This window comes from Equus caballus, chromosome 3 (genome assembly GCF_041296265.1).
Source record: "Equus caballus isolate H_3958 breed thoroughbred chromosome 3, TB-T2T, whole genome shotgun sequence".
NCBI classification, from domain to species: domain Eukaryota; kingdom Metazoa; phylum Chordata; class Mammalia; order Perissodactyla; family Equidae; genus Equus; species Equus caballus.
The window spans coordinates 57,692,372-57,707,183 of record NC_091686.1 but is presented as its reverse complement, the minus strand read 5'-3'; the positions used below and the strand labels follow the sequence as shown (position 1 = coordinate 57,707,183).

Sequence of the window (14,812 nt, the reverse complement as noted above, 5' to 3'; positions counted from 1 at the left end):
ATCCCATTCTGAATATGCTGATTAATTACTGATGTGCAATTATTGCCATATGTACTGAACTTCTATCAGAAAGGTTACATCCCTTTCTTATACTTGAGCCTCTTCTCTCTGATCATCCAAAATTTGCTGTGAGGCATATGGAACATTATGGGATAATATGCCCTTTCTTAGAAAACTCTGAGTGCTTGCACCCTGGCAATTTCTCACTCAAGATCCCAGCACGAAATTTATTGTTCCACCCCAAAAGGAGTAATACACAAAAGTGTGTGATAAAGAAACCACCTACAAAGTGTTGGAAAGGTTAATGGAAACCAACAGATAGTGAGAATGCCTTGGGGCTAAAAACAGGGAGGAACCCATTTCCTCTTTTAGCTCTACTGGAACCTGGGGAAACCTGCAGATTTAGGAGATGTGCACTAAGGTACCTGATGCACCTAGGACTGAATTGCTGCCTAGCATGGAGGGAGACAGATGAGTAAATGTCTTGGTCTGTCTCTCTTGTGGCCTTCTGACTTCCTGCTATGGCCTCTCAAACCCAAGCTGAAGCCAGCTGTCAAGAGAGTCTGGTTTATGCAATTTATAGAGATTAGTCTTCTGGGGTGCAGAATAGAGCAATGGGTACAGAGAAGATCTGGAGGGGCAAATGGAGAATTTCCAGCATAGCTACTAACAGAAAAGTAAAGGATATCACATAATTTGGCTCAAGTCCATGGGCCTTGCGGAGCTTGACTCTTCCTCGTTCCCCATTTCGTTAGAGGTACCACCTTTCTTCTAGATATACAGAAGAGGAAAATTGAAGTCGTCTTTGACTCTTCCTTCTGCTTTCCTTGTGTTTAAGCTAAGACCAGTTTCTTTCATATTTCTTAAAAATATGTCTCTCATAATTCATCTCTAATGCAAATTTATGCCATTTATACTGCTGACAGCTTTGTGTAGATCTTGACTTTGCCATCTTGTGCCAAATAAGTTGCTTCATGGTAACAAACTTCTAAGAGGCTGGTGTTCTTAAATCACCATCTGCTTTGCTCAAGACCCTACTCTGGCTCTCAGTTGTTGTGGATGTCAAGTGCCACATCCTCTGCCTGGGGTTAGACTTTCCACAGCGTGCCCTCAACAGTGCCGACAGCCTTCACTTCCTAATTATTCCTCCACGAGAATCTTCTACTTATTGTAATGTGCCCTGCGCATATGGCTCTAATTACTGCTATTCTGGTGCTATTTCCTCCGTTTTGGGAGATTACCTCTAGCTCACTAAATCTTAAAACTCTGTCTTCCTTTAAAAACCATTTCCTTCATACTATCTTTCCTGACTAATGAGACTGCTCTTATGGTACTCTCTTCTTAAGCTTTTTTTTATTTGTTTGTTTTGCTGTATACTTTGGCACTTATTTGTCCTGTAGTTATATATTGTGTTATTCTTGTATTGAGAGTAAAGAGTTTATTCTTTCGTGTACCTCACATCACCTGAAATAGTTCTAGAAATAAGGTCTGACTTGTAATAGTGTCTCAATACATTACTTTTGAATCAATTGAGCATCCAAATTATATTTGCTTCTCAGTTGTTTGTTTGGTTAGCTAATTTAAGCAACTCTGAAAGAATTAACCAGACACACAAACAGTGCATACTTTCTGACTCCTAATTTCTCTCAAATGCATTTCTCTTCCATCCATCCATCCTTCTCTAAAGGAATAAGTTAAGGAGGAAGTCAAAGAAACTTTATGGTTGTTCTTTAAAACATTCTTTATAGTAACACTTACAAAAACTATAAACACTTTACAACAGTAGAGGATATAAAAGTATGTATATTAAAGCATGCACTGTACTATTCAGCTTTTAAAAATGATATAGATGGTCAAATTTGGTGTAATAACAATACATGACTTTTAAGTTTTGAAGCAGATAATAAATCTTTATTTTGGTCACTATTTTTGTACTGTCTATGGAACCAGCCTGGCAGAATAGCAGTTAAGTTTGCATGTTCTGCTTAGGTGGCCTGGGGTTTGTCTGACCCCAGGTGCAGACCTAAGCACCGCTTATCAAGCCATACTGTGGCAGGTGTCCCACATATACAGTAGAGGGAGATGGGCATAGATGTTAGCTCAGGGCCAGTCTTCCTCAAGAAAAAGAGGAGGATTGGCAGCAGATTAACTCAGGGCTAATCTTCCTCAAAAAAGAAAGAAAGAAAGAAAAATTACTGTATATGTTTGTATATGTATAGATAAATACATATAAATATGGGAAGATGTATCTGGTGTTAATATTGGTTGTCTATGGTGGTGGGTAAATTATAGATTTTCTGTTGTTGTTTATCTGCATTTTCTGATGGTATAAACAACACTAATTACTTTGGAAATAACTGTCAGAATTAAGACACTTCTCACTGATTTTCACTACATGGTTTCTATACAAGGTAATCAAGTTAGCCATTTCAATTAAATGACTTTATTTTACTTAATGAATGACTTAATGAGTTGACCACAGTAAATGTTTGTCAGTTGCAGCATATCCTGCCCTAAACATTGTCTATTGATATTTAAACCATGATTTCACATCACAATTTGTTTGGAAAACTATCCAAGTATAAAACTTGTATAATGTCAAATTTGAAAATGAAAATAAAAATTTTGGCCAGAAGTAGCTATTTCACATGAACAAGAAAGACAACAAAGGATAGAATTACTCTGAGTCTTTTAATTGCCAAGCGAGGTCATTGGGGATTTCATGGAGGAGAGTGGCTTATGCAGGAGAATAGTTTATGCAGGAGAGTGGCTTGAATTCAACTTACATGACACAGGTATAGTTTAAGATCCTAAGTAGAGCTGAAGGCATAGAATTAAACAAGAGTCACACATGCACATATACAAATATACTTACATGCATGTGTAAATGAATATTGTATCTGTCTGGAAGGTTAGATGCTATGTTCTAAAATTAAACTAAATTATAAATTTAATTGCTTCACAAAATCATTTAAGTAAAATAAACTCATAATTGAAAGAACCAATTTTATCTCTTTATATAGAAACCACATAGATTAAACCTATATATAAAAGAAAGGTCTTAATTATGATGAATATTCTTAAAGGATTTAGTAAGTTTTAAAAATTATTGAAAAACGCCAGTAAGCAAAATGGGATCCATAGGCCAGAGGACACCGGAAATGATGAGACGTAGGAAAATGTACTTCCTTGAGGAGGAAACAAGGGCAGGGCCTCCCACACCTCGCCTTGTAAGGCACAGAGGGAGAGGGATAGTTCTAACCCCAAACACCCTGGGTTTTAGTCAGGAAGTGCTGTGCTTTATCACTCCCAGCCCAGAAGGAGGGATGGAGTTGATGACTATAATTTTCTGTGCCACAACAGGTAGGATGAAAGTTGAAGGAAATATTATTTGAGCTAAATATTGCTTCAAGCTGGGAAAAATGGACGATATAATATAGTGGACAAGAGCACTGGCTTTACTGCATGAACAGTACTCATTCACTCAACAGTACACTTTCTTTAGCATTCACCTTATGCCAGGCAAAATGCTAGGCATTGGTGATAAGTTAAGGAACAAAACACGTGTTATCTTTGCTCCTTTACTATTTAATGATGGAGATAGATATTCATCAAATAATCTTACAAATGACATAATTACATCCATTGGCAAATCAGTCCAGGGAAGAGTCATGAAGCTATGCAATTATATTTTAGATGTAGTCAATCTGAAAAGTGAGTATAAATTAACCAGAGAAAGAATGTAGTCCTAAGGTAGATGGGAGCATGATATTATTTATAGAAGGACAGGGCTGGATCATAGAAAGCCATAGAAAGCATCGAAAGTGTGAGAGTGTAAAAATTAGCTTAGAGATGTGGGTGGAGCCAGGCCATCCAGAGCTTTATTCTAGGACAAATGAAAGCCACTGAAGAGTTTCAGCAGGAAAGTTGTAAGATCAAATTTCTGTTTCCAAAGATCACTCTGACTGCATTAAGGAAAAAAAAGGGATTGGAAGATGTTAGAGTATTGTGGGGAATTCAGTAAAGGGGCAGTTTGAAACATTCCAGACAAGAGACAAGTCACTTGAACTAGAGAGTGGTGGTGGCAGAGCTATAGTAGGGATACTGATTCCTACATTTCTAGCTTTTGCAACTGATCGGAAGATGGTGCCAGTCACTGTTAGAGAATACATAAACAGGACCAGAGTTAATTGCATTTTAATTTTGCTAATTTTAGTTTAAGATGATTTTGAGATACCTAAATGAAAATGCCAAATAAGTTATTGGATATAAAAGTCTGAAGCTCAGAGAATACTAGGTTAGAAATATTAATCTGCTATTCATTGGCTGACGGTTGGGTATTGAAGTTACAGGCATGAATGAGATACCTTAGAGAAAGAGAGTCAGAATCACTGGATAAATCTTTGAAAAACTCCAGCATTTAAAGGCCAGTTAGAGGCAGCAAAAGAGACTCTGCCACCAGAGAAATAAAAGAAACACGTAAAGGAAACATAGAAACAAAGGAAAGAAGGGGCTTCAAGAAAGAGTGGCTAATAGTGCTGAATGCTCCTGGGAAGTCGCATTCATTGAGGATTGAAAATTGTCAAGCATGCAGCTTGTGAGAGTCGTGCAATGGGAATTACATGTGCACAAACCAGGTTGCAATGGATGCATATGAGAAAATAGATTCAGTGTAGAAACTCTTCGCTAAGCAAGGAGAAAACTTAGACAATAGCTGAAAAGGAGGTGGAGTCAAAGTATTTTTTTTAGTGGGGTAGACTCTTAAATATGTCTCTGTAATGATGGAAATGGTCCACTAAAGAGAGAGAAATCTAGCAGATAGAAAAGAGAAGGAATAATCAAGAGAAGGCTATGGCAACATTGGCTAAGTTATTTAATGTCTCTACCTTGTTCTTCACAACTATCAAATGGGGAAAATAATACCTACATCCTAAGATTCTTTGAATAATTAATGTGATGTTGGTAGAATGCTAAGTAAAAATGTTGGCACACAGAGTGCGTTTAATAAATTGGTGCTTAAAATAAATCCACACTTTACACAGTGTCTTAAACACATTAGATGGTCAACAAATATTTGTTGAATGTTGAATGAATATGATTCTGCTACATGATTTTGATTAGTTGGGAACACAAATGACTTTGATGCATAGTACTATATGCTGAGTTACCAATGCACCTTGGATATTATATCCACTGATGATGATAGGATGATGTATTCAGTATTTGCCACCTGATGATGTTGATGCTTTGGCCATTTGTGTTCACAGGGTACTATTTTTCTACCTGGAAATAAAGTCCTTGAACATCCGTGCAATGAAGAGAGCCCAGGGAAATTCCTTTTTGAAGTAGTTCCAGGTAAGAGAGTTTTCTGGTTTGATTAATTATTGTCATTCCATGTTGGTAAAGCTGAAGACAGGTCAGACAGCCTTTATTCTTCTTAAGTCATTGCTGAGTGTATTAATTTGAGGAGGCAAGTGTCAAATTTGGTTAGTATTTACATGGATAATGATTCCAGCTTTGTGCATGGTACAAATGACTGCACACATACACATCCACATGGCCACATGACTGTGGGACATCCATTTGTCCACAAGACTCCAGAGGTGACTGGAAGTCATGACACAGCATTTCTAAGGGACTACTGGAGACAACGTTGATGTGACAATGACATATAATTTGGCCAGGTGTTACGGGTAGAATGCCTTGCCCAGCTGATTTGCTGTCATATTTCCTCATAAAACTGCATCTTAAAGGAGCCTTTGCTATCAAAACAAAACAAAACACAAAACCCCCTTCAATGACTGACCAAGAATTGCAGTTCTGTAATACTCAGCTTTGCTCCCAACCAAACGCTTCCACATGTTTAGCTTGTAGAATTGAGGATGTCTCTGCCAAGTCATCAGATCCTGCAGCTAAATTTCTTCAACATCTGTTCATTTTTTCATAGTCATAGGCGTAGACCCTCTCAGAGTACCTGGTCTCCACTTAAATCTTTGGCTCACCCAGCGACGATTTCTTCAAGGCCATGTACTACTTCTTTGATTAGTTGTTTAGACCTTCCTTAACCCTTGATGTAAGAAAAAGGGGGTTAGAAATGTGGTTTTTATAGCGTTAGCTCCAGCTGACCCAGTTTATGTGATATTAACATTGTTTTAATTGCCGTCTAGGGTGAGTATGAATTTATTTGGGTGACGAATATATAATGCATATTAATAATGTTGGCACAAAGGCAATCAATAAAACATTTGTTCCCAGATTTATAAATGCTGGGAATCTAAAGTGTGAAAGCATGTTTTTCCCCTTCAATGAAAACAGCTGTAGCACTGAGTTCATCTGGCTCACAGTGGAATCCATGACTAAATGTTAATTAATGCAGTTGAAGTGCAGAAAGGTTTGTCAGATGCATTGTGTTATTTGTTTTCCCCCAGGGAGAACATATTGTAAGAAACCTGAATCTTGTTTGCCCTGTTAAAATCTTTTTATACTTCTTAGTGGAATACTGTGTATGGAACCAAATTCCAGATGTTGCAAAGTCTTTGAAGTATCAGTAGAGGAAATTTCTTTCCCTATTTAATCTCAAACATGAGTGTCTATTGGCTTTTAAATGAGCATGGTATTAAACGGACATCTTTGACTTTTTATGTCCAATCATATTAAAGGTCTGCTTTCCCATTCAGTCTATGAACTGTGTAGAGATTTCGTTTTGGTGAAGATGTGATATAATATAGATGGCTCTTGTCAAGATCGTTCTAGATAGAGCTGCATCTTTAAGCCCAGGAAGTCACAAGACCTCCCCTCCAAGACTGCTCTTCTAGGGCCTGTGTTTCATATGCAGGGCATGTGACATCATGGCTTGTGATGAGCAAAGCTTACAAAGTTTAAGACTGTGTGATGTGGAATCTGAAGGTTGTCCTTTCAAAATAGAAAAACATTCTCAAGGAAATTAAGGTTTTTTTGCAGTAACTATGGAGGTAAACATTCTATGCCCATCACTCATTTGAGAAGATGCTTCCTGAATCACTAATACAATATATAGTAACTTCTAAACTAGGTTTTATAATTCTGAGTCATTTTACGGAGTAACAAGAGGTTTGTGCCAAACGCTTCTTTAAAGAAGGAGTTGGAAAAACACTATGGCTACGTTGAGAATCCCGTGTCAGCACCATAAGTCTCGGTTGTTGGGGCTCTGTGGGTGTGCACCTCCTATCAGCACAGAGTTTCCAGGCAAATGCTTCTGTATTTGTATGAGAATGTAGGGATCTGTATCACATGATTTTAATGAATTTTTGCAAAATCAAGATTACTGAGGGATAGCATGACACGTGGGTTATGAGAATGACAGGACAATATTTTCTAATTTTTCCAGTTGTGAGATAGTTGGACATGGGAATCTGGAAAGCTGCAGGAGTATTATTTGTCAGAAAGTGTAGGAGACAGGAGGGATGCCGAAATGTGGTCAGTGCCTTGTGAAGAACCCTCTGCAGACCTGCCTGGCAGCCGATCCTCCCAACACGTATTTATGCTACATTGGCTTTCTCTGTGGCATTCTCTTGATCACCACTTCTGAAAACCCATCCTACAAATGGTGCTTACAGACCCACCATTATTCTGTTTTTATGGACAAATACCTCAAGCCCAACTACCCAAGGTATATCAATGAATAGGATTAAATCTCTTAATCTTAACTATCTGTCATTTCCCACAAAACTGACAAAAGCTTCCAGAAGGCTGTTTGCCAAGTATTCTAGCACTATATACATACACACACATTTGTGCGTTAGTGTGTGTGTGGAGATATATATATACACATATATATATACACACACTCATATATGTACACATATATATGTACACACACATACACATATATAGTTTATCCATATATGTGCTATTATATCTTTATAATTTATCCATAAATTTATCCGTATATGCTCTGGAAGTAGGAGTTTTTCTTTTGTTTCTTTTTTTTTTGCTTTAATCTGAAATGTCCTATGAAATTAAGTAATAATCATGCATAAATAATAAAAACCAAAAGTTTTCAATAGTATTGAGGGTCTCAGCTCTTTGTATATTGCTTATTTCCATTTTTTTGTATGTTATATTTCTATGCAGGTTTTAGGCTTTTGTAAGAACCTGTATGAAAAAAAATCTACTGTAATTTAGGGTTGATTTCCTATAGACTTACTTTCCCAAGAAATGAATTATGTCTCTGAATAAAGCCATAATTTACAGCAATTTATTCCAATTTTTTCCTGTTTTTCTACTTGTTATTCACAAAAAAAGATGCAGCCAAATTGGCAAATTTGAAGATTTTGCTGTCAGACATGCCAAATTTCATACTGGCGTGAACTTTTATGGCCAAGCACTAAGCTTTTGGGAAATGTGGTTGAGAAAGGAATGTTGGCAGACTTTCAATGTATGGTGCTTGAAAAAAGAAAAGGCACTTGGTCTCCTTGCTTCTCAAAATGTGTTCTGGGTAAGTTTTCCTTGTGATGTTTAAAAAAAATAGAGTAATTAATGGAATGATGATGCCTTAACTTCCTTAGAAGAATACTCTGTCAGAGGGAGAAAAGAAATAGTGATTCAGAGATAGAAAAAGGCGAAAACAGACAGGGGAATATGTACCCCATATAGTTAGAAACCATGTCCTCTTCCTCGTTGCTACATCCCTAGCACCTAATACAGCCAGCCCTGATGGTCTAGTGGTTAATATTTGGTGTTCTCATCTCCGCGGCCCAGGTTTGCTTCCTGGTCAGGGAACCACATCACCTGTCTGTCAGTTGTTGGTTGGGTGTTACTGTGATGCTGAAAGCTATGCCACCAGTACCTCAAAATATCACCGGGTCACCCATGGTGGACAGGTTTCAGCAGAGCTTCCAGACTAAGACAGACTAGGAAGAAAGACCTGGCCATCCACTTCCAAAAAGATTGGCCACGAAAACCCTATGGACAGCAGTGGAGCATTGTCTGACATAGTGCCAGAAGTGAGACGGTGACGCAAAAAGATTGGGCAGGGTTCTGCACTGCTGTACACAGGGTCACTAGAGGTCAGAATCAATTCAATGGCACAAACAACAAACAGTGTTCTGTCTAGATCTCAGAGGCTGGTATATTGGCTGCTGATGGCTCACAGAGGCCCTCGTGAGAACTGAGGGCCTGTCCACCACAGGGGGCCCTGCTTGTATTTTGAAATACCATCACAGCAACAGGCAGCCACCACAGTATGACAACTGACAGATGAGTAGTGTGGTCCCCTGACCGGGCGATGAACCTGGACAAAGATGGTGAGAGCTGAATCTTAACCGCTAGACCACCCTGGCTGGCAGACAGAGCATTACAGTGTCCATTACAGTATCTGTAGCTTTGTCTGTATCTAGCTCTCTGAATCCCGGGCAATGTTCCAGGCTTTTTACATGTATCACTTCACTGGATCCTCACCACAGCTCTATGAGATGGGCTCTCCTATTATCTCCATTTCCAGATAAACAAATTAAGGCACAGAGAAGTATTTTGATCAAGGTCAAACAGCTAACACTAGCTAGTGAATGTAGATGTAAGTGTGTGTGTGTGTGTGTGTATATATAGTTATGTATCACCGATTTACCTTTAGAAAGGAAAAATTCCAGGAAATCAAAATAAAGATATATATATATAATCTGGCTTAAAAATATGAGATATTAGAGTATTAGAGGCTGGTGCCTATTTTCTGAGCAATGCATATGTGACCTTTTTTATCATTATTCACTGAAATGGATATACTTGTATTTCTTCTTAGCTCATTCATTAAGGATGGGAGTTTCGGCACTTGAAGTGAGAATAGGCATTTTCATTTATTAGCAACTATTTGTATGTTTAAGCCTATCATAAAAACAGGCACTGGATGAAGATGCTCACTTAGAATTCTTTTGAATGTATGTTCTAAGGCCACAACTACACTGTCATGAAAAAGTGGGGAGAAAAACACACTTGCCTACAGTGGCGTTACTTGTATGCGAATAGCTATGCCAAAGGAGGAATCTGCATCTGTAAGTTTTTCCTATAGAAAACTATGATATGCTGGGGTTCAGTTCTCTTCATCGCAGAACTCATGTTGCTGAAACTGTCCCAGCTTCTTCACAAACTCCCTCCATACACTGGCCAAGGTATCACTCACTGTCTAGCCACCGACAAGCATAGCTGATGTTACTGGCATCTTGGGATCGGTCCACTGACCTGCATAGATATTATCCAAGCAGAGACTCATTATGAGTTTCAAAGGCAGTTACCCATATTGCAGACTCTTAAGGCCTCTTCTTAGCCCAGTGCCCCAAGTCAATAATAACTAGAACTTGGAGGTTCTCTTATCCTCTTCCTTATCCCAGGGAGAGCAAAGAAAAGGAACATATAAGAAAAGGGGATTTGGGATGAAGAGGCAGCTATGGAAACAAAGAAAAAGAGAGAAATTTTGAAGGCTAATCTAAAGTGATTTTGATCTGCCTGGAAATGAAATTAAGCCCTTCAAAAAAGGAGACAGTGTCATTTGTCCTACCTTTAGCCATGAGTATGCTATTATTTCTAGTACCCTCAGACAATTACATATTACTTCTGTAAATGTCATTAAAAAAATGCTTGCATTCTAATTATTTTCCAGAAGGATTTTTAAGAGCTAAGTGAAAAATTAGAGAACATGGGTGCTTAGAGAATCCAATAAATGCATTATGGATCTTTTTGCCAGAAAAATGGATAGACCTACCAAATGGCAAACACTTTTGGGGGCTTCAGAAATCCCCTGAAACCCAATCGTATAGTCCAGGTTAAGAACCATAGTTTAAATTTGGGGACCAGAGTCTTTACTAATCTCTATCTATCTCTCTGTCTCTATCTCTCTATTTATTTATTTATCTCCATGTTTCTGTCAGTCTACATATTTCATCTACTTACATGTGTAAATAAAAGTGACAAATTTTTTTCTATTATTTGTAATTATGTGGTATACTATTAATCAGTTTTTGACTTTTGCCTCCCTGATTCAGTTGGTTTTTCTCCTGGTTTGATGATTATGTAACTCTGCAGACCTATTGCGTGCGTTTACAATAGAACATTTCCTGGGTAGAACATTTCCCACGTCTGGAGACTGTCAAATTTTTACATCACCAAAACCTGAGCCTACTGAGATGGTCAGTGTAGCTGCTCTACAGAATAGGCCATCTGAAAAATAGACGGGTCTGGGAGAGCGCCGTGGGTGTCTCTGAGAACGAAAGAAGCTTAGCCAATTTTTGCGTTTTTGAGATAATTATGTGACATCAGCAATGGAAGTTTATCATCCACGTCTGTGTTTGCAACTCTTAGGATGGACAAATAGTGTCATTTAATTTAACAAATTAGATACATTAATTTGCTGTCATTTAAAAATGTAAAGCAGTATTTGATGTCTATTTTATATGAAAATGTGGGGATATTTTAATAGTGTTTTAGCACAAAAGTTGGTCATTTGCTTGATCACTAGTTAAATACACTGCTGAGGCATTTAATTTTACAATACTCTCTATCTTAACTTTTTCTCCCTTTTGTGTTAGTACTGTAAGTTAAAATCATGCGCTTATATTTGTGATCCAAAGGCAACTGTGGCATTCCTTTTTTTGTCTCCTAAGTCTGCAGGCAGCCCTGAAGCTTGGTTGGTTTTTTTTTTTTTTTTTGGTTAGTTAATGTGTGCAGATCATTTAGAGAATGTGAGTAGGAGTTGTTTATGGTATGAAAACATAATTCTATATACACAAGTAGTTCTGAACATGAATTACATAAATGCATTGAAAATCAGCATGTTTTAGCTACTATGTATTCTTTTATATACAAAAAAAGTTTTTGAGATTTTTGCTCCAAAATTCCCTTCCTACTTAAAATGCTTTAAAATATACATTTGAAAGAGGCTATTAAAATGATACAAAGGGCATTTTAAAATGTTTGTAATCTCTCAAAGTCCTGGTAAATGCCATGTGAACCAAAAGGCATTTGGGGCATTTATGCATGATTGCAAGTGTGATCTTATGGTCACAGTTCTGAGAAGTGTTCGTATAAGGAGCGCTCTCTTACAGAATTGGTGGACATGTCCATCCATTCACATTCAATTCCAGCCTTCATTCTATGTGCTAGATGCTAGATCAGGGGTCAGCAAACGTTTTCTGGAAAGGACCAGAGAGTAAATATTTTAGGCCATAAAATCTCTGTTACAGCTGCTAAGCTCTGTAGTTGTAGCATAAGCAAATGGGTATTGGCTGGGTTCAAGTAAAGCTTTATTAATGGACACAGAAATTTGGATTTTATATAATTTTCAAATATCAAGAAATATTATTCTTCTCTTGATTTTTTTCCAATCACTTAAAAATGTAGAAAATAGACAGTGGGCCAGATTTGGCCCATAGGCCCTAGCTTGCCGACCCCTGTAGCTAGATATAAAAAGCAAACCTATGAAAAGGAGGCTGAAGATACTAATATAAGTCACTAATCCCCACTGGTGCCACCAAAGCCAGAATTAGAACTCTGAGACAGCCTGTCTCCCCAGGCCATGGCATCACCCGTGCCTCAAAATCATGATTCAGAAGCTGTTTGCCAACATGTTTATTTAGAAGCTCCATCTTTGAATAATGTTTTCTTTGTCCTTCCTGATGAACCTAAAAAGTTTTAGTGACCAAACTGAAATGCTCTATTTAAAGCCTGCCTTGCTGCATTTAGAACTCTAGATTCTGACCAGAGCTGAAATCTGTTATGTGACTTTTTAGGAAATGAATACCCTTAATAGGAGATTGGGGGCGTGAAAGATGTTTCCATGTGTTGTTCTGTCCACACAAGTTCAGGGAGATATTCGTAAGTATTCTGAGACGGAAGCATCCCTTGCAGGATCAAATAAGCTTAAAGTATCTTCTAAACTCTCCTTTTTACAGTGTCCATTGCCATCTTCAAAATAATGATAATATTTTGTTTACTGGTGAAATTAACAAAATAATTTCCTCAGGGGGGTAGTTTATTTCCCCCATCGCTCATTTATTAACATCTCTCTACTCCTAACCCACCAATTTTCCTTTAACATTCGAATGAGAAACACTCTCACCATGTTTATAGCTCAGATTACTGAAATATGTGTTGGGCCCTGTACTAATGTACGTCAGGCTTTACACACAGTGGCTGCTTTAATGTGACTACACTTGTGATAAATACTATTCTTCTCATTGGTAAACAGTGGAACAAATTCACATTTCTAATAATAGAAAGCTAAAACCAGGCTTCACACCCATCTGAGCCTGCAAAGCTCCAGCCTTCTTACACTGATAAGAATATGGATAGATTTGTTATCTAGATCCCAGGAGAGATAAGGGGGACAAATGAAGCAGTGAGGTTAAGGATATAAAAGTTAGTGTACTCTGCATTTCCTTCCTCTCTCCTTGGGACTCAACATTCCTTATAGTGTCTGTTCTCTTTCTTCCCATGGATTGGAAGTCCTTGAGAAGAGAAACGATGCCTTCTCTCCCTAGTGCCCAGCAGAGCGCCTGTCATGTAGTATATGCTCAGTGCATACTGTTGAATTATGAATAAACTAGACCTCAGTTTTATTATGTATGGAATAATTTCATTGGATTAGCCAAAATTAAAAGAGCCTTGCAGCTCTGAATTCTTTAACTTGATCATAGTTCTTTTGCTCGATGCTTTAAGAGGCTCTCAGACTAGAGAAGTTCATTAACTTCACAGACTAAGAGAAGTCCACACGGCCTCATCCTTCAGGCCTTGCTGAATACTGAAACCAATAGTGTGTTTTAGTACTTCGATGCCAGAAGCTGTTTATTAACAAGTTATTTGCTGGAATAAATGTGGTTTCTCACCCCTCGTTGTCCTTTGTGGCATGGTTTTAATTATGTATTCACAGGCTGTGTGTGTTTACCTGTCTTTTTTATCCAATAATTGAAAAGGGCTTTGCAATCCAATCAAGCTAAGAAAGTAGACAGGAAAGTGCCAAACAAATGTCGATGACTGTTACTGTGAAAAACTGTGGTAGGGCTTCTATGAGCTGTGTCTTAGCTGGGGAAAGAGTCTGTTTGAATGAGCCACGGTCGGTGGAGAGAACAACCAATAGGTTAGAGATGATATGAGATTGAGAACGAGAAATCACACGTCACAGGAAAAGGAATATATCAGAAGTAGGAAAATGAGTCTGCGGCGGAACAGCTGCTGATAATTCGGGGTGGGAAATCAGCTTGCAGCAGGGAAAAAACTGGCATCTCTCTAAATGCTGTGCCAACTCTCAGGGATCCAAGGAAGCCTCTTTCATTTTTCTTTTCTTTTTTAATAGAAGGCTGAGCTGAAGTGGTCCTGAATATTTCAGAAAGTGAAACCTCAAGGACCATCTGCAACCCAATAATGAGTCCTTGGGCCTGTGGGGCTTCCTGGCCTTTAAAACAAATGTTATCTTTCTTTGTCTGTGCGTCTGTGGGTTCGTTTACCCTGTCCATTTTTCAAATGCTGCCTTGCTTGAAAACTGTTCGTCTTCACAGCTCCATTGCATCAGGCCTGGAAAGGCCCAGGTGGAAGTCCTGAGCAGTCCCAGGTCCTGCAGAAATGTATGGTCCAACTGCTGGAACCCCTGCACCCAAATAAGAAAACTGGCGACTTACGGTAAAGCCACCTAAGAGTTAGAAAACCCCGATTTATTTCAGGTTCTTTGCTAAATATCAAACTATTTGCTTTAGGTGTACGAGAGCAGAGAAAGAGCAGAAACTGTGCAGTTTCCCAGTGACCTAGGAGGAGAGATGTCTAAGGGAAGAAGACTAAGAATTGATGGTGAAAA

The 14,812-nt window shown here is 38.3% G+C and overlaps 1 protein-coding gene across 5 annotated transcripts in view; it reads left to right on the top strand.

The window, feature by feature from the left end:
• ARHGAP24 (Rho GTPase activating protein 24) overlaps window positions 1–14,812 on the top strand; it is a 719,869-nt gene that overhangs the window by 456,416 nt on the left and 248,641 nt on the right. For all 5 annotated transcript variants that reach the window (XM_070263497.1, XM_070263500.1, XM_070263498.1 and 2 more), the window contains one exon: window positions 5,268–5,355. In XM_070263497.1, coding sequence (XP_070119598.1) covers window positions 5,268–5,355 — 88 coding nt within the window. The remainder of the gene's footprint in view (window positions 1–5,267; window positions 5,356–14,812) is intronic.